Source organism: Rattus rattus, chromosome 1 (assembly GCF_011064425.1).
Source record: "Rattus rattus isolate New Zealand chromosome 1, Rrattus_CSIRO_v1, whole genome shotgun sequence".
NCBI classification, from domain to species: domain Eukaryota; kingdom Metazoa; phylum Chordata; class Mammalia; order Rodentia; family Muridae; genus Rattus; species Rattus rattus.
The window spans coordinates 162,459,203-162,485,374 of record NC_046154.1 but is presented as its reverse complement, the minus strand read 5'-3'; the positions used below and the strand labels follow the sequence as shown (position 1 = coordinate 162,485,374).

The window sequence follows — 26,172 nt, the reverse complement described above, 5'->3', positions numbered from 1 at the left end:
CCTCCCAGCTCCTGCTCCCTGTGCAGAGGAAAGGCCTGGTTTTCAACTGCCCTGGGTCCTGGCCTAGGCAGGGAGAGAGCTGAGGACAGGAATGCATCTTATATACCCTGGCTGGCCATCGGTCTTGAACAGAGTTCTGCTAACTGATACCTGAGTGCTAAGACGAGCCTGGGGCCTATTTTGATGCAATTCAGAGACGGTGTTTACAAGCCCAGAGAGTGGAATAAGGACTGGTGCTGGTGAATCACAAAGTATGACGCCAAATTAGGATACACACACACACAACCACACACACAGAGCACACACACACAACCACACACACACACAGACACACAACCACACAACCACACATATACACACAAAACCACACACACATACACACACAATACCACACACACACACACACACACACACACACACACACACAACACACACACACACACACACAGAGCACACACACACAACCACACACACACAGCACACACACACACACACACACACAGAGCACACACACACACACACACACACACACACACACACACACACACACACACACACAAACACACACACAACCACACACACACACACACACACACACACACACACACACACACATCACACACACACACACATACACACACAACCACACACACACACATATACACACAACAACACACACACACATACACACACAACCACACACACACACACACACAACCACACACACACATAGAGCACACACACACATACAACCACACATACACAAAACACACACACATCACAACACACACACACACACACAAAACACACTCACCCACATACAAACATATACATACTCTCCACAAAACAAAACAAAAGAGATGATGTTTATATTTTTAAATCCTGAAATAAATACAAAGATGAAGCCCATAGTATATCAAACTGACATTAAATAAAACTTTCCTTTTGTGTGTGTGTGTGTGTGTGTGTATGTGTGTGTGTGTGTGTGTGTGTGTGTACACATGCACATGCTGTGTATATGGGAGTGGGAGAGTATACAAGCACCTGCTGTGTGTATATGTGGATATGAGAATATTAGATCACAAATTTGGTTGTCTTTCTTCAGAATCAATCTCTCTCTCTTCTCTCTTCTCTCCTCTCTTCTCTTCTCTTCTCTTCTCCTTCTTCTTCTTCTTCTTCTTCTTCTTCTTCTTCTTCTTCTTCTTTTCTTCTTCTTCTTCTTCTTCTTCCCTCTTTCTCTCTCTCTCTCTCTCTCTCTCTCTCTCTCTCTCTCTCTCTCTCTCTCTCTCTCTCTCTCTCTGTTTTTGTTTTCAGACAGTCTTTCACTATGACCCGAAGCCTGTTAGTTCGGCTCGTCCACAGAACCAGCAAGCTACAGGGCTAAGCCTGTCCCTGCTTCACCAGCACTGGTATTTTAAGTATGAATGCCACCCTGCTTGTTTTTCTTCATGGTTCCGAGCCCTCATATTTATGCAGCAAGGGTGATATGGTCTGCACTATCTCCTGGCCCTGAAGTTAGAATTTCAACGTCCACACACAAAGTTGTATCGGAAGACAGCGCTACACATCCCCCCATGTATCTATGGCTACTTAGTTCTACAGGGGCAAGATGAGTGACTGCAGCAGAGAACATACGGCCACGGGAGGGTAAGAAGTAAGTTGCTGACCTTTGGCCTAGATCATGGGCTAGACGCATTGATATCACCCATGGGCTTGGTACAAATACAGAAGCCCGGGCGGCACCTCCCAACCCCCCACTTAGGCTGGAATCTATACCTTAACCACATTCCTGGCGATCTGTCTACACAGGACCGTTTTGGAAGCAGCGCGGATCTAGAGTACAGCATCTTCCTGATGGTAGCTTGCCTGTGGGATAACCCTGTATGCAGTTAGCAGGGATCCTCATTAGCAAGTGAGGAAACAAAAGACCCCAAAGTTGAGTGCTTACCCAGGGTTATACACTTCAGAAGAGTCTGAGCCAGGACTGCACCTCTCAGATCCATCAAACAACCAACCGGAAGTGTCGGTCATTAGGCTCCGCGGCCCTCAGCAAAGTGAAGGCAACTCCAAGCCCTGTTCCTATAATGTGAAAGTGGAGGCATCGACCCGCTGGCCCAAAGATTTAAAGGCAACAGGGGACAGACTTCTGGTAAGAGGATGCGAAGATCAGGTGTCCCAAGGGCTTCCTGGCCTCCCCGCAGTCTTAAATGGCTGGAGCTGAGTTGAGGCTGTCCTATCTGCTGGCATGGCCTTTGCCTCTAGGTTACCAACGTCCCTCCCTGGGTTTCCTGATTCGCTGTGGAATTCCTGGTCCCTTGGGCTATCTAAGATTGCATCCTCTGTCTAAAATTATGGTCCACGAGTTCCTGCTAATGGCAGCCCTGCATTCTGCAGTTTTGAGTGGCTCCAGGGGTTGTAGCTGCTGTTCCTACTGCTGCTGGGGGGTGGGGCTTGGGCGTGGCCTTCCTGCGAGTCACACTTGATTGACAGGGCTGTGGAGGAGCTTGGGTCTGCCCGACTCCAGAGTCACACCTACTTAAACTGTCACTGAGTACATCCTAACAGATGCCAACACTGCTGTCCCTTGTCTTGTAGGTGTCTGGGAACCTCAGACCCCACCCATTAGCTTCCGGTGGAATCTTTGTATACACACCACCGTGTTCAAGTACCATGCTGTGCAAAAGGCTGGGTAGCGTTCATCTTCTCAGCACTGAGTCTTCCTTGAACTTCAGGCCTCATCCTGGAAGGGGGGTTGGTGGGATAATTGTCAGGGGCGAGGCTAGACGTCAGGGTGACAGACAGAGGATCTGACATTGCGGCCTCAAGCATTTTTAGTGGCATGTGAGAGTGAGAACATGCTTCTCTCCCAATCCCAAACATGCATGCGTATACTCCCAAACACAATAGCAAATCCACATTACGTCTTCCTGGCCTTCCTGGACAAACGAAACTACCAGATTCCCCAAACTCCAGCTGTTTCCAAGAAGCCAGAGTTGTGACTGACTTTCCCTCCAGGAAGCTCGCTGTGCAGCTGTCTGTGCTGAGACGCCAGGAAGGCAGGTGGTTGTCTGGGGACATCAGTGCTCCGTGGGCTGATAGTAAGACCACACTCTTTCTGAGCACTTATTTGTCTAGGGAATGGCTCAACAGACATCAGGCTGTGTTCTGTATGGGCTGCTAGAGCTGCCTGGAAGCTGAACTCTTTGAGCGTGGGCACCAGCACACAAGGAAACAATATGGACATGTCATGTGCAGCTTTTCGAGACTAACTTCTTCTTGGTCTCAGTTTATCTCACCTGTAAAATAGGTTTGGTAGCAATATCTGCCTTGAGAAACTGCTCTATTCTATTCTTTTCTCTGTGTCTTTGTCTCTGTTTCTCTGTCTCTCTCTCTCTCTCTGTCTCTCTCTCTCTGTCTCTATCTCTCTGTCTCTGTCTGTCTGTCTGTCTGTCTCTCTCTCTCTGTGTGTGGCATGCACACACATTTACATGTATGTGGAGGCCAGAGGTCAGCCTTGAGTGTTGTCTCTCAGAAGCCTTTCACCTTGTCTTCTGAGCTGGGGTTTCTCATCAAACTGGAACGAGTAGATCAGCTAGACTGGTGGGTTGGTGAGCTTCAGGGATCTGCCTGTCTCTGTCTTCCTGACACTGAGAAGACAAATGCATATCACCTCTGGCTATATAAGACAAACAAACCATAGATTCTCAGTCCTCATGCTTCTAAGACCAGTCTCCTGCCAACCCAGCCACCTCCCCAGCCTGTAGTCTATAATTTCTCTATTATCTGTGACAGTCCATGGGGAGGAGAGTGGGAACCAGTCCTCATGCTGAACTCCTCTCTCTGAGGCCCGGAAAGAAAGGCTTCTGTGGGTTTTTGTTACACAGTTTCAGGATAGGCTGGCAAACACTGTCAGGAAAACAGAACAGAAACAGAAATCTTAACCAGGACTTTTTTTTTTTTTTTTTTTTTTTTTTTTTTTTAGATTCGATGCATTCCCTGGAGAGTCTCTGTGTGTCAACATCCACAAGAACTGGCTGTTTATACCTATCCCTCCCACAGGAGGCTGTTGTCAGGCCTTTGTGCCCATGACAAATAGGGCTTGAAACCTAGGCTTGGAAGCCACTGACCCTTTCTTCATTCTCTTGAGGTGAATTTTGTTGGCCTGGCATGAGGTCAGTAGACCAGAAAACAATTGCCATTCTTCCATGAAAGGTCAGTGCTCCTCTCAAAGGTACTGCATGCTCCTCAGTGGGGTGTGTGAAATCTCGTAAACATCTACGCTTCGCTGAAGCTGGCCCTACGCCTTCTTTTGGGAAGACCTGATTCTGTCAGGGGGTTCCTTAGGGTCTCTGATATCGCAAATGAATTAATCCATCTACGGAACTGTTACAGTCATGCCATGTGCCGCTCATAGCATTTCCACACTGTGGAAAACAGCGGTCCTTCAGCTATACATTGCTTTAGAGAGTCTGTGGTGTTAAAAGACTCCATGTCCCAGGTGGGATTAAGTTCTACCCTTTAAGTTCCACACTCTTTGCACAGTCTTTTGGCATGCTCCATGTAAAAGTATTGTATATCTATTGACTTTTGAGATGGTGTCTCATTGGGCAGCCCAGGCTAGCCTTGAACTCACGACCCCATTACTTTAGCTTCCTGTATACTGGGATTATAGGAGTCATCACTCCTGGCTTTACCCTTACTTACACAGGAGACAGTCTCCACAATGTTTTGAGGGCAGGAATTAGGTCCTATTGATTCTCTCACTCCCGGTAGAACAGGCACTGGTCTGTAAGTGTACCAGTGGAGGACGTGAGCTTTAGTGTGGGTCAATGACTGCACCCACGGTGTCCTGAGTGGGCTTTGTGAAACACCAGGGCCAATGATACCTCCTTACCAGGCAGCACTGTAAGACCTGATGATTGTAAGACCTGATGTAAGACTTGATTCTGACCCTGTTTCGTGAGTGTGTGTGTGTGTGTGTGTGTGTGTGTGTGTGTGTGTGTGCGCGCGCACATGCACTCCCATCTGTGTGTGTGCATGAGTGGAAGCCCAATACCAACGTTAAATGTCTCCCTCTACCACCCTTTTCCTTATTTTATAGACGGGGTCTTTCACTGAATTTGGAGCTCACTGTAACAGCCAGATTGGCCTGGCTACTGAGCCCCTGGGATCCATTTGCCTCTGTTCTCAGGACATCACTGCTAGAGACAGGCACCACCACGTCTGGCTCGTACGTGGACGCTGGGGATCTGAACTTAGGTCTTCATGTGCTTTACCCACCATACAATGTCTCCAGTGCCCTGCCTCTGATCTGCTAACCTGTGACAGATATCCCCTGGGGACCTGTGCAAATCAGGGCTTAGATCTAATTCCCAGGGAGGCTCGGATGATGCATCCTGGCACATAGATGGCCACATATGTGGAAACCGTTAATGTGTTCTCTCTCCTCCTTAGCCCACTACCAAAATCTGCTCTAGGCTAGCTTGGCAAGATCAAGTGCAGGGAAGTTAAGATGTTTTCTTCAGTTTCCATGATGGCGAATGGCAGAGGCAATGGGCTCACAACTAGGAGATAGTGGAGCTGGAAATCATGTCCCTGCACAGCCTTCTCCCCACTCCATAGCCGCATGCCATTGTGATATTCTTGGCCTTACTGGTCCTTGAGTGATGGGTAAGTAAATTCGAGGCCCGAGCACACGGAGGGGAGCTGCATTTATGCTTAAATGACAGGTCCACAGGAGCAGTGCTGACTCCAGGGATGGGGAAACTGCCAGGCAAGCCAAGGACAAGGCGTGAAATAAGGCCAAGGCTCTTTCCAGTGAACCAAGGGTGTGGCAAGTGGAAGGTAAAACACCGTAAGGGAAGGTCATAGCCTTAAATCCCTGCGAGTGAGCTCCCAGTCGGGATGACTCTGCTTTTAATATGATACAGAACAGGATAACGGATCCACAGAATGCCTGCTCCCTCCGGCACTGAGTGTTCAGAAGGGTGGTATTTTAGAATCCAAAGGTAGGAGTCCATGTCTAAAGGTATGTGTGGTCCACGTGTGAAATACACATGGACACAAATATGCAACGGATTACCCTTATTCATAAAGCCAGGCCCTGATCCTGCACGTCACATCCCTCACACCCTACAGGCTTCTGCTGACCACAAGACACTGATGACTGTCCTTTCTGGCAGACTCCCTGTGTCAGGAGAATCTTATGACTTCTTAACTGTTCCCCTGGGCCCAATTCCTCCACTCGCTTATCTTCCCCTCCCCCTTCTCCAGCATGGAGGTCTAGGGCCACCTCCGCCCACTTGAAGAGCAGACACTACTGGGAAAGTTTGCTACGTGAGTCAGCCTAAGGATTGCTTGGAGCTGATGAGAGCGGCAAACCGGGACAAGTCGGAGTGTGTGAGCAGCTGGGCCTGTAGGGGGCGCTGCATCTGGGGCTGGCACCTGGTCCTCGGGAACAGATAGGACCACTCTAGGATGCTTTAGCTCTGCCATTCACTGCCTGCTGCTTCTTTCAGAGGCGTGGCAGGAAGAGTTAGGACTTCAGGTTCTCCTGCTCATTTTAGTTCAGAAAGTGGTTAATCAAAACAATGGTTTATATTTGCAGTTGCACGCGGAAGCTCTCTTGCGGTAACCGTATAGCCGCTTTACCTGTCACCTTCCTAAGCGGGACTGGTGTTGTCACTATAACCCCAGGTGAGGCTTTACTGCCTCTGTGTTAGAGATGTGGAGATTAAAGGGCATATAACCAGTGTATGGGGAGTCCAGACTCAGGTCAGAGACCCCGTGAAATATTCTACATGCTTTCCCCACACTGCATCTGGGACTTAGACTCGACCCTTTCCCTTTTTTCTTGTTTGAAAGTAGATATCGCTATATTCTCTAGGCTAGCCTTTAATTCCTGGGCTCAGGTTATCCCTCTGCCTCAGCCTCCCCGGGAGGTGCCTCGAACTTGGCTTGTAATGCTGCGATGGTGTAATAGTTAATTTTCTCATTGCTGTGGCAAAATGACTGACGGAATCTACGTCAGCCACGAAGGACTTACTTTGATTCACAGCGTGGGAAGTCATGGTGCGGGGAGCTTGACACAGCTGGTCATGGTGCAGTCACAGTAAAAGCAGAGAGGGATGGGTTCCAGCTCATTTCCCCCTGTTTACCTAGTCTGGAACCCTAGCCTAAGGCAAGGTGCTGTTCATACTCAGGGGGAGTCTCCCCTCTCAGGGTAACCCTTTCTGGAAACACCCTCATAGACACATCCAAACACGGATTTTTTTTCCATGGTGATTCTAAACCCCTTTAAGGTGATAATGAAATGAAGCCATCACAGATGGTGGCATATTATGTCATTCCTTTCAATGGACTAAAACTACAGACACTCATCAGTGAAGAGTAATACAGGGCTCTACCAGACATGTCACTTTTTGTTTCTTTTTGAGTTGTCATTGCCCAACTAGGTACCTAGTAGGCTAAACTATGTATCTCAGCTTAGCCTCTAACTTAGAGCAATCCCCCTGCCTTAACACCCCTTGAATGGAAATTATAGGCTAGAGCCCTCATATTTGGAATGATGAGGTCTTCATGGTGAAGTTACCAGTGACAAATAGCAAACTATTTGCACCTACACATTTGGCTCAATTTTAGGGGGTTGGACATCTGACATTAAGACTTCCTGTGTAATGGTAAGAACACCCCACTTGAGAAGTGTGGCCAGTGTTATTTTTGCTGCACAGTTGCTCCTCCGATAAGCCTGACTCTGACTTTTCCCCTCTGCCTTTCCCACCAGATGCTCATAGACTCCACCAGGTCTAAGCTTCATCATCTATGCTTCATGCTTTTGAGAAGGCTGCGTACAGCATCTCCGGTCCTCCAGGACTAGACAGCACATCCCTTTGTTAGCTGCTCTTCTCTCACCGATATGTCAGTGTCTTCCTTGACCTCCTAGAATTAGAGCGCAATCAAGAACTGACCACACGCTTCTAGCCGTAGACTCCTCCTTTGTTCTGGAGATCACAGGTCCAAAGCTATATCCTCAGAGTCCGTTATGGTTTCAAACCTTGTTTTAGTTTGAAATCTAACACAACCATGGAAAAGGACACACTACGCAACAGGCGATTCTGTGACTAGACACAAAACGAACTTCCCTGTAGCCATCCCACTTCGGCCTCAGCTCAGTGAGCATGAGCTCTGAAGATAACGTCTGCTCTAGCTTGTTTGTTTTGCAGAGTTAGACATGATCTGGGGAGCTGTGCATGTCAGGGGAGTATTCAACCACTACGGCTGCCCTTCTTGGGGTTTCCTAAATCTTTTATCACCTAAAAATATCCTAGTTAACTACAGGAACCTAAAAAACTATAGGTTCCTTGGAGCTTTCAAGGTCATTCTCAACTTCATGTGAATAAAATGATCAAATTCAGCATCCCTTGGTATCTGACTTAGTTTTCTCTTATATTTTTGGTTGTGAGCCCAGTCTTTAACAGCTGAGCCATCTCTCTAGCCCTGGTTTTTTCAATAGCGTGTTTGTGAGATTCCTTCATACTGCACGTGTAGTTTAGTTTCCTTGTATTGCTGAAATGTCTAGCTTGCATGAATACACAGTGATTCTGTCTACTGTTAACAGATACATGCGTTTTGGAAGTTAACATCAAAACTATTATGAACAACTGCTCTGGCTTGTATGTGATACATTTAGAACCAGATATACCAAAAGAACTCCTCTGTCTTCAGCTTAGAAGACAATAGGTTCTGTGTCCTTGCCAACACTTAGTGTTATTAATCTTTTCATTTTTAGCTACTCTGGTGGCTATAAATTTCATTTTCACAATGGGTGATGCAGCTGACACCATTTTCACCTATGCCTATTTGTCATTTGCTGAGGTAAGCGTTTGGCAATCTGACACTCGCTTGACTCATACTGAGTTTGCGGCCAAGTGCGCTCTCTGATAGCTCATGATGTTTAGTCATCTCCTGTTGACTTCAGTTGGGTTGGGGTTCTCAGAGCTGGCTCAGGCATCTACCGTTCTATTGACTGCTAATATCCACTGAGCACCCACTTGTTCCCGCATTGAACTAGAACATCGTGTGCAAAATTTCTCTTAATCCTTACAACCGGCATGTGACATTGATACTACTATCATTATTGTCACTGCACAAAGGACGGAATTATGGTGGGGGAGGGTAGGTGAGGTAACTCATCTACAGCATCACAACTCACAAGTGGTGGAATTCTAGATTCAAATGAGTATCCTTAGTTGCTGTAAGGTGCTGCTTCCGAAGAGGAAAACATTGATAATTTAATACCGTAAACACTGGGTATACCTAATCCTGAGGAGACTTGATGGCCCAGGGAAGGAGGATTCCTTGGGGGTTGCACCCTCTCAGAGTTGAAGGGGAGGGGAGTTGGGGTGAAGAACTCTTGGAGGGGGAACCGGAAGTAGGAGATACATTTGGGATGTACATAAATAAAACAATTAATTAAACATAAAGACAGAAGACAATCTCTCACACTGAATTTGTAATAGATTATGAGAGCCTAAAAAGAAGCTGTAAGAACCTGTCTGTGCATGCTCATGTTCCTCATGTAAAATGGCACAGCAGCTGCCCCTTCTGTGTGCAGTTTCTGTATACACAGCGCAACATACACAGCACGTATGCTTTTGGAGAATAATGGCAGGAAAAATAGACATGTTAAGTATAGAGACAAGCTTTTCTTATTCATTTCTGGTCTGTTGACTGACCCCATAGCCGTGGATCCACTGATATGGAGTCCTGTCTGGACTCTGAAATACTACGATATTGATGTTGAACTCTACAATCCCCATGGTGTTATCTGCTTTCCAGCCTTGTAAAACGTTCAACAGAGGAAATAAAGTCAATTTTATCCAAATGCAATGATTTTTCCTTCCATTTAACCATGATGATGTTTGGGACTGAATAGTTCTTCATGGCAGGAGGCTGTCTTGTATACTAGGGGTGTTGAACAGCACTCAGGCTTCTTCCTGGTAGGTTCCAGAAGGACCTCCCTGTTACCCCCAACTGTAAAATCTAAAACTGTTTTTAGATAAGGTTCAGTGTCCTCTAGGAAGCAAATCCCCAACTGCTTATCTAGCCTCACTTCTGGAAAGTGCGGGGCATGCCCCACCCTCACCTGTCCTAGTTTTCTGTCTATTGCTGTGATAAACACCATGATCAATGGGAACTTAGGGAGCCAAGGGTTTTTTCGGCTTACATGTTTCAATTATAGACCATCCCGGGAAAAGATCAGAGCAGAACTTCAGATTAAGCAGGATCCTGGAGGCAGAGACCATGGAGGGGTGCTGTTTACTGGCTTTCTCACCGTGGCTTGCTCAGTTTGCTTTCTTTCTTTCTTTCTTTCTTTTTTTTTTTCCGGAGCTGAGGACCGAGCCCAGGGCCTTGCGCTTGCTAGGCAAGCACTCTACCACTGAGCTAAATCCCCAACCCCTCAGTTTGCTTTCTTGCACCAACCAGGACCACCTTCCTAGGAATGGTACTGCCCACATGGATCATTAGTCATGGAAATGCATACCCCCTCCAGACTTGTCTGCAGGCAATCCAATGGAGGCAAAGACTATGTCCACTGGATGCTGAAAAGGTTTTGCAAAACATCAAGGTCATTGATACTTCCTTACTAGGTATCTTTAGGGCATGCTTTTCCTGGAAGTCTCCAGCCACCCATTTCCCTTCTTAGGAGACCGGCACAAGGACTGTAAGAGGTACATGCTGTGCTCTTTACCCTCTCAGCAGGAACATGATGTCATTTGCTCAGTCAGCTTTTCCAGACTGTTCCTTGCAAGTTTTCTAATTTCCTCCTTTGCCCCGTGCCAGCATTCTAGAAAAACCCGTGTTTACTGTGGTCTGTGTTACCTTTCTGCTTTGGGGACTGACTTCTTGACTTTTGGGACTTCCCTCTGGACTATGAATTGCAAACGTGTCTGTAGGCACTTCTTTATTTCTTCTTGGGGATTACCTTAAGTTTTAGGGTTAAAGCTAAGTTGTTGGGTGCCCTCTAACTTTACCAGAACTATCCAAGGTGATGGTAGTGGATAGATAGAAAAGAGCAACTGGAGAAACAAGGGTCAAGTGACAAGAACTTGGTGACCATTTGGACATGGAGGAGGCGGGGACAATGACTCGTACATCTCTGAGTTGTTTTGTGCATTTTTGCTGGGCTGGAAATGGAAGCTATGCTGGGGTCTGGGGTGTGCTAGCCAAGCCTCTCCCCCCGAGATACCCTTGCTATTTGATTTCAGTTTCAAAATAACAGAACGGCAGTTTCTGTTGCAGAGGTGGAAGTCACATGAGAGGAAGAAGATGAAGAAGAGACAGGGAGATAACAGACACTGTTTGGAACGTTTCCATGGAGTCGAGGGGACAAAATACAGGAGGTAATTGGAGACAGGAACTTGATTGCATATATAGGAAATGTGACTCAGGAGGCTGTTGAGATGAGAGCGTCACCTGAAGCCGAGGGAGTTAGTGAGAGACAACGCTGTGCTTGCTTATGGAGTGGCCACTAGAGGAAAATTCTAGGACAGAAGGGATTCCCGGAAAGCTTAGGAGATAAGGATGTCCATTGAATTAAGGCCCATGAAGGCCGTTGGGAACCACAGGGAAATCCCTTTCAGCCCGAAGAAAGTGGAGGAGGAATAGGAGGATGAGGAGGAAGAGGAAGAAAAGACAAGGATGGAGAGGAGGAAGAGGGGAAGGAGGAGGAAGCTACTGCCAGGTTGTGTATGAGGAGGAGGGAGTGGGGAAAGAGGGAATAGGTTTCATCAGGCCCCACCCAGGCCCTGGAATATAATAATGGGAAAAGAGGCAAAGTTTCCTATCTTTATCCCGTGTGTGTTCTAAGGAGTCTGCACTTATTATGGTTTAGATATTAGATGCCCTCCCCTACTCCAGCAATGAAGGTTTGGTCCCCGCTATAGCAATTGAGAAGCAGAGACTTGGTGGGGGTGGTTGGATCAGGAGGGCTCAGAGCTCGTCCGTGGGTTCATAGCTTGACGGATTTCAAGGGGAGTGGTTTTTATGCACTCTACTAATTTCTCCTTTCTCTCACTCCCTCTCAGCGGCCACAGCACAAACAGTCATGATTCACCACACCCTCTCTGCCATGACCAACTGTGCCAGCATAGCCCCCCAGACAGGGCCAGATGACTGTGACTCAAAAATTCTGAAACAGATGGACAGACAGACAACATTTCTAGAAGCTGATTTTCTTACCCATTCTGTCACAGAGACAGAAGACTGTTCATATAGAAAGATGCATTTTTAGAGGTTGTTACTACAGCCATCATCTAATGGCTGAAGAAACCTCATGAGGCTGGTTTAGAACTTGCCTCACCCTGCCCTGCCTGACCCTGAACCTTTGACCTTTTCCTTATCCCACCTGAATGGGAAGAACAGGATTGGAGGAGATTGTCAGGCAACCTGGCAGGCGAAGACAGGCTGTCTGAGCTGGTCAGAGCAAAGCTGTCTTCTGCTGGGCAGAGGTATAATACAATAGTTCCCCACTGCCCTCATGTCTAGGATTGAATTTTCCTCTTCACTGGCGCTGACCCATCCCTACGTCCCTCTCCCTGGAGTCAGGTACACGAACCCAAGCAATCTTCCATGAGATGTGATCCTGGGACGCGAGACTCTAGCCATTTGGCTTGCACGAATGGATCAGCGTTTTCCTCCAAACTGAGTTGAGCTTTGACACTTGCACCCGAGAGGCTGACCAATCCAGCCTCCTTGGATGCCATCTGAGACTGTGTTAAATACCCTGTTCAGTCTGGCGGAAGCTGGCTGACTCCAGGGGCTCCTGCTGTGCAGCCCTGTTTGCACCTTTGTGGTGCTAGCCCAGCAAGTGATGCAGGGACAGATCAGGCAGGAGCTTACAACACAGAGGAGACGATAACGGCTACTTGATACAAAAGAATCATTATTGAAAAAGGGTCTTGCTTTCATGTCTCTTAAGCTATAATCACAGAGAACCGTAAGCTACCAATTCAAGGTGAAGCCCAGAGCTCAGGCTGAGTTAGACAGACCATGCAGTGCAAGCTTACAGGAATATGAGCTGGGAGCAGAGGGAGAAGGGTTGTGGATTCCTTCTGACACTGTCTTCCAGGGGGACTGGGCCAAGTGCAGAGGGGAAACAGATAGTCCAGGGAAGCTGTGGTTGTACCCACTATGTGTGTTCAAGTGCTTCTCATACCTTTCCCATACCAGCATGAGCGTGTCCCAGCTTGATCACCACAGGGAAGTTCGGGGCTGTGAGCTGAAAGACACAAGAGGAAATCACTTATTAGCAATCTCAGAGCACTGCCACAGAGAGGCTCTGGGCTATCAGTTCTGTAAAAGGCTTCGCTCATAGAATGCTGGTCAGGGCTCCCCCAGAATGCTCTGCGGGAGCCCCGCTATCACTCCCACACGCCTCTGTACATCTGAACTCCCAGGACCAGCTTGCATGGGGGCACCCAAGAGACTGCAGGCATGGAGACGTTCCCATCGACTGATTTTAAATGTTGGCTTGACCGTAGTGCAGCTTCAGGCAAAGCACCGCATGGCCCCAGGCCTTTATCCTCATCTGCAAAATGGGGAAGATAATACCAATCCACCCAACGGGGTGGTCATGAACATGGCAGGAATTCTTTTTTTTTAAAAAAACCTATTTTACTATTTTATGCGCATAGATACTTTGTCTACATGTATGCGTGTGCACCACACGTGTGCCTGGTGCCCACAGAGGGTATCCCGTGGAACTGTAGTTACAGATGGTTCTGAGCTGCCACATGGCTGCCAGGGATGGGATCCAGGTCCTCTAGAAGGTTAGTCAGTACTCTTTACCGCTGGAACATCTCTTCAGCCCTATGTCAGGAACTCTAAAATGGTAAGGTTGGAGAATAATAGTTTCTTTTTTCCTAGCACACTTCTGCCTGGAATAATACTCTAGGTGCTTGGAGTCTCATCACCTATGGCAGGAACTCATGTCCAGTTTGCTACCCTTAGGCACCGTGTTAAACAGCCTCTCAGTGTTGGCTTCTTTGAAGCATCCCACAGTTTTCCAGGCCTTATTTGCACGGTCTTTCAGACACTTCTGGTCCATACACAAGGCTGAATAGAGAATCTATGCTTCAATCTGTGTCGTCGGCAACATTTTCTCGAGGCGTGCACGTGTGTCTCTCCCCTTGACACTAACGGAGAACGGTGAGAGGAAAATAATCTGAGAGGAAAGCGGGATTCGCACCTGAACTTCGATTTGCTTTATGCCACTCTTATGCTGTTTGAAGGCTGTTTGCTTGGTTTGTGGGAATCTATTCTGGTTGGCTTGAGGTCAAAGTTCATCTCTCCTGGCTATGTAGCGATGATGGCGGTCTCTTCCTTTTGAGTCGTCGAACTGTCCCTCAACAGGAGTCATCATGTCTCTTTCTCTAGGCTGTACAGATAGGGATCTATCACCCTATCCTGGATTGTTCCCAACAATGAACTTGTCCATACACATGAGGGGCCCTGAGGAATGCAGTTCTTCTCTCTGGGTGTCTACTACATGATCTTGGCAATGGCTGTAAACATCTAGTTGATTAAACATCTGAGTGTATTTGTGAGTATATTCCCAGAGCTGACTAGATCTTCAGACTTTGACCTAATGAATGGATCAAACCCTCAGTGGATTCGAAGCAGGATGGCCCAGCTGGGAGATAGTAAAATGTCCCTGGTGGAGGAAGTGTCCTGGGGACTATGTCCCATCCAGGCCTCTTCCTATCAGAGTGCCATTCTGTTTCCTCTCTACCATGATGTGAGCTGTTGCTCCCTTCCCTGGGACGGACTGACCCATTTGAAACGGTGAGCCAAAATGACCCCTTCCCTCATCATGTCGCTTATGCCAAGTATTTGGTTAAAAAGAGAAAGAAGAAAAAAAGCAAGGTATATATCATCTCATTACATTCCCACAGTGATCCCTTGAGGAATTCTGGGAAGGTATGCATTTATTTATTTATTTATTTATTTATTTATTTATTTATTTATGTATGTATGTATGTATGTATGTCAGCATTTTGCATATAAGAAAACTCTCCAGCTGAGGACTTCAGTTGGATTCTGTAAACCCTGAGCTTTTCCCCCTTAATCCAGGCTAAATATTACCACACTCCTGAACCCCTCCCCCAAGGTGAACCAATTTATCTTTTAAATAAGTAGTATTTGATTTTGATACCCAAAGCAATATGCACTCACTGTAAATGTTTGGAAACTTCAATAAAATGTTAAGTATAAAAAAAAGGCAATAACAGTCATCCCAGACCTATGGTCTGCTAGTCTGGGAGAGAGGGAAAAGCCTTATAGTTTTATTTTTTATTTGTTCTGTTTTTATGAAGTTGAGAGTGCAGTGCATAGCCAATTTCATTTTCCTCTCTTTCTACCCAATATGAAGTGATGAGAGTGCTCCTGGTGCCTACTGTGGGTTTCACATCTGAAAGCAACTTCAAGAGCAGCAACAGGACATTGCGTTGTTGAAACAAAACCCTGCCCAAGCAATCGAAAACCATGATGTAATTCTTTCCTTGATGTAACCCGTTCCCTCCCACCCTAGAGGGGACCAGTGTGTGGATTCCGTGTTCATTCTCCCTCCACATTTGTTCCTCACCTTACTATTATATGACTCCTAGCAAACACTGCACATCTTTGAACGTCAGCTTTCATGCTTTAAAAACATATTCTTTCACAACTTCATGCACACATGCATTCTCTGACTCTGTTGCCCCCATTTTTAATCCTCTTCCCTTCCCATCAAACACCTTCTTCCGCTCCAGCCCTCCTCCTCCTTTCATGTCTGTTTATTTGTCTGTGGCACACTGCTTTAGATTAGGGCTGCCTGCAAGAACACGGGTGGGGGAGCCATTTATTTGAAGAAGGCACACTAGCATCTGCACCACTGAGGAGTATGACTCTCCCACCCTCGACGTTTAACTGCCTACAGTTCCTCAGGGAGGGGCGGGGCCTTATTGGCCTCTCCCTCATCCATGAGGGCACATTGATAGGCACAGCCTTGTGTCATAGCTAGTGCTTTTGTGAGTTCGTGAGGGTGCCACACTCATGTTTTTCACATTTCTCCCTCTGCCAGCTCTTAGATTCTTCCCACCTCCCTTTCTGCAACTTTCCCTGAGCCTTAGAGAGGGTGACATCCTTGCCACATTTAGGACTGAGAACCCCACCCTTATTCTTAGCATTTGATCAATTGTGAGCCCCTGCGTTGGCTGTCACCCAATGTAGACAGACGCTTCTCTGACCAAGGCTGGGAGCAGCACCGATCTGTGGGTATAAATGTAAATATTTAGAAGGCACTTTGACATCACATTCATATAGCAAACTAATTGTATTATATTCTTGCCTAGGGCCTAAGATTCCTCCAGCCTTGAGAGACTTCCATTTTATCTATCTGACCAGTGTGAGGCACACACCGAGTGCATTTTCATTAGGGATCTTTTGTTACCTGGCATGATCATTGCACGCAGTCATCTTTGAAGACTGTAGACAAACTCAGCAATTGAAAGATTGGAGGCTGAACTGGAGGGGAGATGTGTGTTCTCTTGCATCTGCCCTGCCCATACTGGTCACAGGCAGCCCTGGCAAGACCTGGAGGGAGCATGGCATGCCACTGGTTCTGTCTTGATTTTAGGACAGATATTAGTTTTCTGATCTGCAAAAGGGGTTGGTAATAGTGAATTTGTAGGGCTCTAAGGCAAGGATGTGGCAAAAGGGAAGAGTATAAACTGCTTAGCTAAAAGTACTGAAATCGAAAACATGAAGTTGAAGAGAGGGGTGGGAAGGATGTTCTAACTCTGGGAGGAAGAGGGGGAGGTTTCAAGAAGACTGGATGATGGAGTCAGGGAGTAGAGGCTCTGGTCCCCTGGTATCTTCTAATCTGGGATGCTACAAGCTGAACTCCTGGATTGAACTCCACGCATACCTGTCCTGCAGTGTTTGGCTACTTTCCCGAGAGTGAGCAAACGTGTGTGGTTCTTTCCCTCCATCTCCTTCTCCCCCACCTTGCCTGCTACTGAAAGCAAATTTCCACAGAACACTTCTGTGTAAACGTCCTTTGGCCTAGTATTTTATCTCCAAGGAGTTTTCCAGAGCAACATAGGCAGAACTTGGAGATATTGGATAGGTTTTTACAGTCAGTTGTTTTATCTCCAGAAATCAAACTAGGTGCTGTGAATCTGCATGTGAAGAGTCCACCCATGGCATCCCCTCCCCCACCCCAGACTAAGACTGATGGTTTTCCAAGGATCATGGCAGAGTCAGGAATAGAACCTCTTGCTTCAATGTACCTTAGCGTCACTTCCTTCCTGGGCTTTATAGACAAGAGAACAGAATAAGTTGTTCACATGAGCTCAGACAGGTTAGAGCAGCAGCTCAGCCCCATGGCGACCCATCCCTTCTGCCCTGTTCCCTCTCTCCCATGCTGTTTCTATGAACCCCAAGAGCCATTCCTACTCCCACCCCTTTGCCATGGCCCAGCCCCTCCCCACACACAGACAGGTCACAGAGGACAGAAAACATCTTGTTAGCTGGGCTATTTTTTCTCTTCCCTTTGCAACAATAGCTTTATTTAGTTTCCTTGGGGATGGTTTCTCAGGGACCCTTTTCCCGGTCCCATGGCCCCAGACACTCCAGAGTTCAGCACTGCCCCATGGCAAGAGGCCTGACATCCTGTTGGAGGGGGAAGATCCATCTTTGAAAACAGATTCCCCACCCTGATAAGGCCTTATTCAAAAGTACCCAAATAAGCTAAAACAAGTGGGGCAGCCCTGTGTTCTCGAAGGGTGTTCCCCTGGGAAGATCAGAGTCCGGCAGGCTGAGCCAAGGTCAGTGTTCTACCAACCCAGTCCTCAAGCTGAAACTGGAACTGAAATTACACAATGGGCACTTGGGGCAACTTCCTACCCAAGGTATTCCATCTATAATCGTGGTAATAAAGATTTAAGCACGTGAAGAATTAGGTCCTGGCTGAACCACTGTTACAGTCTGAGTGAGTCTCCACGAGTTCGTGGAGGAAACCTGGACTCCAGCTTTGTGTGAAGGTGACGGGACATTTAAGAGGTAGAGCCTGGTTTATGGTGCTTAGGTCATTGGAGGACATTCTAGTCAGCTTTGGTGAGGTATGGCTAGCTATGTAAGAGTGTCACCAGGGGCCTTCCCCACTGCTTTGACTCCCTGCCTCCCCGTATGATCACTCACTGTGCTAGTTAATTTTTGTCAATTGGACACAAACAAGAGTCATCTGGGAAAAGGAGCCCCAACCGAGGAGCTGCATGCATCGGATTGGCCTGTATGTGTCCCAGGGGTGGGGGTGGGGGTGTGGTGTGGGGTGTAGGGTGTGGGTGTGGGTGTGGGGATTTAAGTTTTTTAAAAGAGAATTTATTCTCATTATTTTAAATTACACTTAGGCATGTGTGTCTGCATGTGGGTATGTGTACCTGAGTTCAAGTGAAGTGCCCGTGGGGGCCAGAGGCGTCCAGACCCCTGGATCTGGAATCACAGAGGATTGGGATCTACTGGAAATGGGTTCCGGGTCCTCTGGAAGTCCTCTTGATCACGGAACCAACTCTCTGCTTCTGTGGAGGGCACGTTCTTTTCCTTTCCCCTTTGATTGCAGGATCTCTCTAAGTAGCTTTGGTTATCCTGCAACTCAGGATGTAGACCATACTGGTCTCTGATTCACAGAGATTCTCCTGCCTCTGACCCCCAAGTACTGGGACTAAAGGCAGGCTTCTGTGGGCAAACGCCATCCCTGGGTGAGCAGTCTTGGGCTCTACAAGAAAGCAAGATAGGCAAGCTACAAAGACCTAGCCAATAAGCGACATCCCTCCGTGACCCCTGCTTCAGTCCCAGCCTCTAAGTTCCTGCCTCAGCTTTCCTCCCTGATGGAGTGTAACCAGTACGTCCAATAGATTCTTACCGCTCCCTTCCAAGTAGGCTTTGGTCAGTGTTTTATCACAGTGACAAAAAGCAAGCTAGGAGAGCCCCTCACTAATTGCATTTGTGTGTGTATTTCTTTATAGCCCAGCCCTCTACTGCTTTGATTGCCACCATAACTGTAACACACAGGGCCTGGTGCATAATGGATGCAGGGTCCTCTGGGTCCAGAATTACAGGTGGTTATGAACCTGCTGGGTGTGGATGCTGAGGCTGGAACTCTAGTCATCTGGAAGAGCCGCCAGTGTTCTTAGTCGCTGGGCCATCTCTCCAGTTCTAGCTTCCGTGGTTTTAACTCTCATTTTACATACAAAGAAACGGAGTAAAAAGAGGTGGAAGGCTGTTCTAAAGATCACCCAGGGAGAAAACGAAGCAGCTTGGATCTACCAGAGCCCCTCACCCTGGCCACCATGGGGGAGTGACACCCCTGGATCCTCATGCTGTCTGTTACCAAGCACTTTCCGTGGTGGGCGGGCCGAAGTCAGCAGGCCCGTGAGGATAAATCTAGTGCACGTGGAACTGAGCAGTGTGGGGTTAGGTAGTGGGAATAGGAACTCTGGAGCCAGGAGGGAGGCTTCAAGTCGATGTCCGGTTTCTACCTAGGACTATGAGCTATTGGTTGAGTCACAACCAGATCTGTGACTTAGCTTCCCCACTCTCCAGTAGGGAACTCATTAACACCAAGCTCCCTGAGAAGCAATGGGCTTACGTCTGTGGCTGATTGTGGCTGAGACCAGAGGGTTGTCCTAGTTCAGGACACTACAGAGGACTGTACAGATCTGGCTGAGAAGCTCCACAGACACCTCCAACTCAACCTTACAGCCATCGCAAAGAACATTCTCCACTAGTACTTCAACCTCACTCATGTGTCAAGACAGTGTCTCAGATAGACATGGCACCTGCCCTGCCTTCCTCACTTCTCTTGCTATCCCAGGCCAAGGGCTGGTACTCGGGAGGATCTAGCTAGGTGGCATTTGCTGGGCAGCCTGTGGGCTCTCTGCCCTGTTAATTCCACCTCTGTTTTGCCCCACTGCTGCTTCTAGTGGGTCTTGGAAAAATACTGGTAGCAAATTTGGAACAATTAAGCTGAGCACGCGGTACCAACAAGCAAGCATTCCTTTTCCTTACATTTCCTGTTTCCTCGAGAAGGGCAATCGTCAGAAATGAACAGCCCACAGACTGGCGCCACCGACAAGAGGTCCTTGTTCTTGTGAGCTCAGGGCTGTAGCAGGCTCAGGCTACCAGCCTATATCCTTACCCACTGGGGGACTCTCCCGGTGACATTTGCATGCCGAGGACATCCTCAGGGGAAGAGCTGGTTGGAGCAGGGGCCAAAGATGCCTGAAAGGCAGGGCATAGGAGCCACCCTCAGGCTCCTGAAGAGAGGATTCCTTGGGATCCCCAAATTCCTAGGCTACCCACTGTCCTTTTCTCTCCTTCTCCTCTCCTTCCTTCCTGCCTCCTCTCTTCTCTCCTCCCCTCTCCTTCCATCACCTCCTTCCCTTTCTTTCCTTTTATTTACTTTTCTTCAAGGTTATTTTTTCTTCATACAGGGTCTAACTACACTACACATGTGCCCTGTCTTCCTACAGGAGTCTCTTCAGGCAGGTTTCTTAGCCTCTGTACTGGTCTGAATGAAAATGGCCACCATAGACCCATGGGAATGGCACTATTAGGAAGTATGGCCTTGTTGGGGTAGGTTTAGACTTGTAGGAGGAAGTGTTTCACTGTGGGGAAGAGGGAGGGTGGGCTTTGGAATTTCAGAAGCTCAAGCCAGGCCAAGTCTCCAGCTCAGGCTCTGTCTCCCCTCCCCCTCCCCTCCTCCTCTCTCCCTCTCCCTCCTCCTCTCTCTTCCTGCTGCCTGTTGATCCAGATGGAGAACTCTTAGCTATCTCTCCAGCATCATGTCTACCTGTGTACCAGCATGCTTTTGCCATCATAATAATAATGGACTAACCCTCTGAATGTAAGCCAGCCCCAGTCGAATGCTTTATTTTATAAGAGTTGCTGTGGTCATGGTGTTTCACTGCAGCAGTAGTAGTCCTAACTGTGACAGCCTCCCACTTCTCAGGGGCTTTGTCTGTTAAGGGAATAAGGTACATTCTGAGGCTTCCTTGTCCTGCTCTCTGAGTCCGTATGTGAAGCACACGCTACCTCCATCTGGATCCCAGCGAGTTCTCCATGGGCAACAGAAACGTCATTCCACTGAAGGTCAACCCAAACACACCAACCTTACCACCCATTAGAGCTACGGTGCAGTTTAAAACCTTTTATTTTGAAGACAAGGTCTCTTGGTCCCACCTAGGCCAGGTTGGCCTTGAACTTCACACATAGCTAAGGTTGACCTCCTGCCTCCATTTTCCCAGTACGGTCATAACGGGCATGTGCCACCGTGTCTGGTTCAAAGTTTTGAATATTGAGAATCACACCTGGGATTTCTTACATGCTAGGCTGACATGTCAGCTATTTGACATAGACAGCTAGGCTGACCAGTCAGTGTCTGCTGACTGAGTTATAGTTCTAGTCCCAAGTCAAGTTTATTATATTTCTTCCTCCTCCTCCTCCTCCTCCTCCTCCCCCTTCCTCTCTTTCTCCTCCTCCTCCCCCCTCCTTCTCCCTCTTCCCCTCCCCCATCCTCCTCTCCCCTCCCCCCTTCCTCTTCTGGGATTGAAGCAGGAGCTTTAAGGATTTTAGGAAAGTGTTCTACCATGGAGCCGCACCCTCAGCCAAATTCACTACTTTTCTTTTCTTTTTTTTTTTTTTTTGGACTCTTTCTCTTCCTCTTCTTGTAAAGCTTGCCTTGAAAATATTTTAAATATCACTGTTATATTGATGGAACTGGATTACTCACTCTTTATGCAGAATGATTCCAGATATTCTCTTTTTTTTGTAGATTATTTATTTATGTATGTGAGTACACTGTCGCTGTCTTCAGACACACCAGAAGAAGACATCTGATCCCATTACAGATGGTTGTGAGCCACCATGTGGTTGCTGGGAATTGAACTCAGGACCTCTGGAAGAGCAGTCGGTGCTCTTAACCTCTGAGCCATCTCTCCAGCCCCGGTTCCAAATATTCTTTAGTTATGCATACAGGTGCTCACACGACAGCAGTACCATCCATCTGTGTTCCTCTAAAGCTTACACAATGCTTTATTTTAATGTTTAACTAACAATAAATTTTCTGGATGTATGATTCATACATGACAACATTCACCCTTTCAAGTGCTTGTTGAATGCACACAGCTGTGCAACTGTCACCACTATCTAATGTCACAGACTCACAAACGAGGTGACCTTCATGATTGGTGTCTTCTTTGTATATGTTCATAGGGTTCTTCCACTGTAGTTTGTGTCCTTCTTACTGACACATGATATTCTGTTGTGTAAATGTTGTCTACCTTTTATATGTATATATACTTATACATATATACATACACACATACATATATACACACATACACACACAGACACACACACACACACACACACACACACACACACACACACTTGCAGTACTGGATGTTGAATTCAGGGTCTCTTACCTACTGGGCAAGTGCTTTCTCACTGAATTATACCCTGACCTTAATCTCAATATAGATTAGAATGTCTCAGTGTACATTTCTAGCATCGACAGATAGACCGTAAAGGTAAATGAAACTAGAAAATCTCAAAGCCACAGTTAAGACTGTCAAGATTTCCACTCAGACATCACCCCAGTAGCCCACCAGCCTACTCTGGAGGTCTGATCTTTGGGAGGGAGGAGAGTCTCTCCTGGCTAAACAAGCTTGGGACTCTTGCACCTGTGTGTGTGTGTGTGTGTGTGTGTGTGTGTGTGTGTGTGTGTGTGTGTATCTTGGTGGCTTGCTTTCCCTCGATTTGAGTCAGGTCTTCAGTACACTTGCTGGATCCTTCTTGCTAATATTAACATCTGAAAGATGCTGAAAAGGGCTCAGAGGGAGAATGCTGAGGGCCTGTGTATATGAATTGTGATTCTGCTCACTGTTTTCTCACGGTTTCTGCTCAGCTTCTGATCACAGCTCAAGATACAGAGCTAAGTAGGTCCTTGGCCTTCGTAAGAGGGATGGACGGTGGGAGCATCTTTTGTTCCTAAACAGCGATTCTTGGTAAGTTTAGGATGACTTCAGGATGGATTGGTCAGCCATGACCAATTGCACCATGACTCTCAGTTGCACCCTGCATTCCTGGAGAAAGAACCCATAACTTCTCAGGCCAACCAGGAAAACAGGAAAGGACCCCTGTACACTCTTCCTCTTCCCTTCCCTCCCTGAGCTGTGCATTCTTGGGCCAGCGACTTCATCAGTTCTGTGGGAAGCAGTAGACCTCACATCCGTCGGGCTGAATCTCCATGAAGCACTTGGTTGGACACACAAGGAGAGTAGAAGTACCTCCGGCTCTTGGAATATTCTGGTCAACTCAATGTGATCCCTGTAACTGCAGCTGTCTTCTTTGCCATTCCACTTAGCTTTCTGAAGTTCCACCTGCCAGGAAGACCCTGGACCTCCATGTTAGAGACTGTCAGGCGTTCTGTGGTTCTACGGGACCATATGCTCACGGCAGATGAATGCACCTTGGTGACGGAGAAGGGCACCGGAGAGTGTGACTCAGCCCCTGGACCAGGGTTTCTGTATCTTTTGCCGGACAGCTGTGGCTAAACACAACAGAGATATCTGACAGGCTCGGAGACCATCAAGTTTTCATCACACTACCCCAGTATCTCCTGCCTGGCCAGGCGGTAGTGACCTGCGCTACCTGAGGCCAGCAGATACAGTAAGGGACACAGGTCCATCAGAGCAACTCGTTCCTTTACTGAATGGAAGAAGGCGAGATGGCAGAGGCAGCGACTATGGCTGGTGCCCTATTCCCAGGGAATACCACACCCCAGTCTTCACAGCTATTAATGAGATACGAGAGGCGGGCGCTGTCCCCACTTTATAAATAACGGAGCTGCAAAGCTGCTGAGTGACGCTGGGAAGTGAGCCCGAACCTTCCAGATCCAGACAGCCCGACTCTGTCTCGTCTCTTTACTTGTAAAGCCTCACCCTGTGTCTAGTCTCCAACCCCGGAGCAGCTCCTGACTTCAAGGAGACTTCTTTCCCCGCATGCTCCAGACAAGCACTGAAGTAGACAGCCAATGGGGAAGAATGGTCAGAGAGTTCTGAGAAGCCTGTGGTGTTGGGAGGAGGTGAGCAGGCAGTCCTGCTGAGCACTGAGGATAGACCTGTCCCTCCTCACTTCTCTGGAAGAAGGATGGATAATGGATGGGGAAATGTGGTTTGGAAAGGAAGGACAGATACACAGAGTACTAAAGCAGGTCTGGGGAAGACTCCTATCACCCTCGCCACATTTAAATGTGGTTGGATCAATCCCTGGGGGGGCATTCCTCCCTATTTTTACCCCTTTGCAGGAAGTGGGGGATGCATGGGAGAGAGGCCAGCCCTGGGACAGGTGGGTGGGGCTTGAGAGCTCTAAGGCTTTTTCAGGATGGACAAGAGCAGATCCAAGCCCCGTGCTGGGCCAGGGCTGGCCTGATAGCCGGGGTCTACAGAAATATGTCTTGGTGGGGACTCTAGGCAGGCTAGCTGGAAGGGGATGCTTCTTTGGAGACAACCTGGAGCTGCAGGGGCATAGGCATGGCTAATCTCCATGCAAGGGATCCTGGGGGGAAGGGTCAGGGTCCCCAGGGACTGGAGAATGGAGGCAGGAACCACAGGGCAGCATGGAAGCAGGTTGTCCTATTATCCACAGCAGGGTCCTGGCTTAGGCCAGAGGGCACTGTATTTCACTGCAAGGAAGCTTCCAGGATCCAGATAGAGGCTAGGGCCTGTGTGAAGGGTGAAGTGGTCTCTGGATACTGGGCTTCTACAGAGAAGGGTCCAAGAAGAGGTCTGGCTTCAGAAGCCATATCTGTCTCCCTGTGGCCAGCTGAGCCTTGCTGCAGCCTTAGAGTGGACGCATCTACTATAATTCCCATGAGCCAACTGCATTGCTGTTACTTCTGATTCATGAACCAGAACCCCGATACGTAATTAAACAACCTGTCCATCTGATGCTAAAGCCAAATCCATGCTTGGAAACCAGATTGTTTCACACTGGCCTAGAGTCACAGGGATAATCTACACCCTACTCATGGGATACTCATCCACACAAGAATGATTTCAACTCAGCCATGCAGTCTGTCTGGTTGCCTTAAGAGGAAAGGTAGTGTTGAAGAGGTACCATAGACAACGGGCAAGGTGACATTTTTTACTAAGTTTTGCACATAAAGACAGTGCCAAATAGAGAAAGGGGCATTCCAGGTAGATGCATCATGGGGGAAAGGACACAAAAGTATGGAAATTCCAGAGGGTTCAGGAAATATCAGAACCAATCATGGGGATATGAAGGAAATCCTAGGAGGGAGAGGCTGGTCAGCATCCACACTCAAGGAAAATCTCACTTCATTTTCTGCTCTCTCCAAATAAGGGTAGACATAGTTATTGCACACTCCGCATGTTCAGGGGCTGTATGCTAAAAATATCAGTTTATAAAATGTACACATTCGAACCAAACTGCAAATTCAGTTATTCTGCTTTGGCTGCTGTGCTCCCCAAACATGAGCTTCCAAAAACGAAGACTTCTCCCCTCCTCTCTGAAACACATGTTGAAGTGTTTTCAGATGAAAGGACATCATGTCTTGAATTTGCTTTAAAGTAGGCCCGTGCGGTCTGGACGTGGAAGTGAGCCTGGTGTGGTCACAGATGGGGTCTGAACCGGAGCTGAAGAAGGGGCACAAGCATACTGCTCACGCTGCTTCGTGTTCATGTGTGTTTGATCATTTCTATTACAAGCTATTTATATGTATGTGTGTGCATGTTCATGTTTGTGTATGTGCACATGCGCACATGGAAGGTGTCATCCTTACTTTTTCTCCACCTTTTTTTTTTGAGACAGGGTCTCTCACTGAACCTAGAACTCTCCAACTCGCCTAGACTGGCTGACCAATGGCCTTTGGGGTTCCTCTTGTCTCTGCGTTCTCAGCTTGGACATGGTGTCTGCTCTCATGCCTGGCTCTTTGACTTGAGTGCTTAGAATCAGACTCAAGTTATTTTTTTTTCCTTTTTTCTTTTTTTCGGAGCTGGGGACCGAACCCAGGGCCTTGCACTTGCTAGGCAAGCGCTCTACCACTGAGCT

The 26,172-nt window shown here is 47.7% G+C and overlaps 1 protein-coding gene across 4 annotated transcripts in view; it reads right to left on the bottom strand.

The window, feature by feature from the left end:
• Syn3 (synapsin III) overlaps positions 1-26,172 on the bottom strand; it is a 435,579-nt gene that overhangs the window by 58,361 nt on the left and 351,046 nt on the right. For all 4 annotated transcript variants that reach the window (XM_032910230.1, XM_032910213.1, XM_032910225.1 and 1 more), the window contains exon 7: positions 13,217-13,279. In XM_032910230.1, the coding sequence (XP_032766121.1) occupies positions 13,217-13,279 (63 nt within the window). The remainder of the gene's footprint in view (positions 1-13,216; positions 13,280-26,172) is intronic.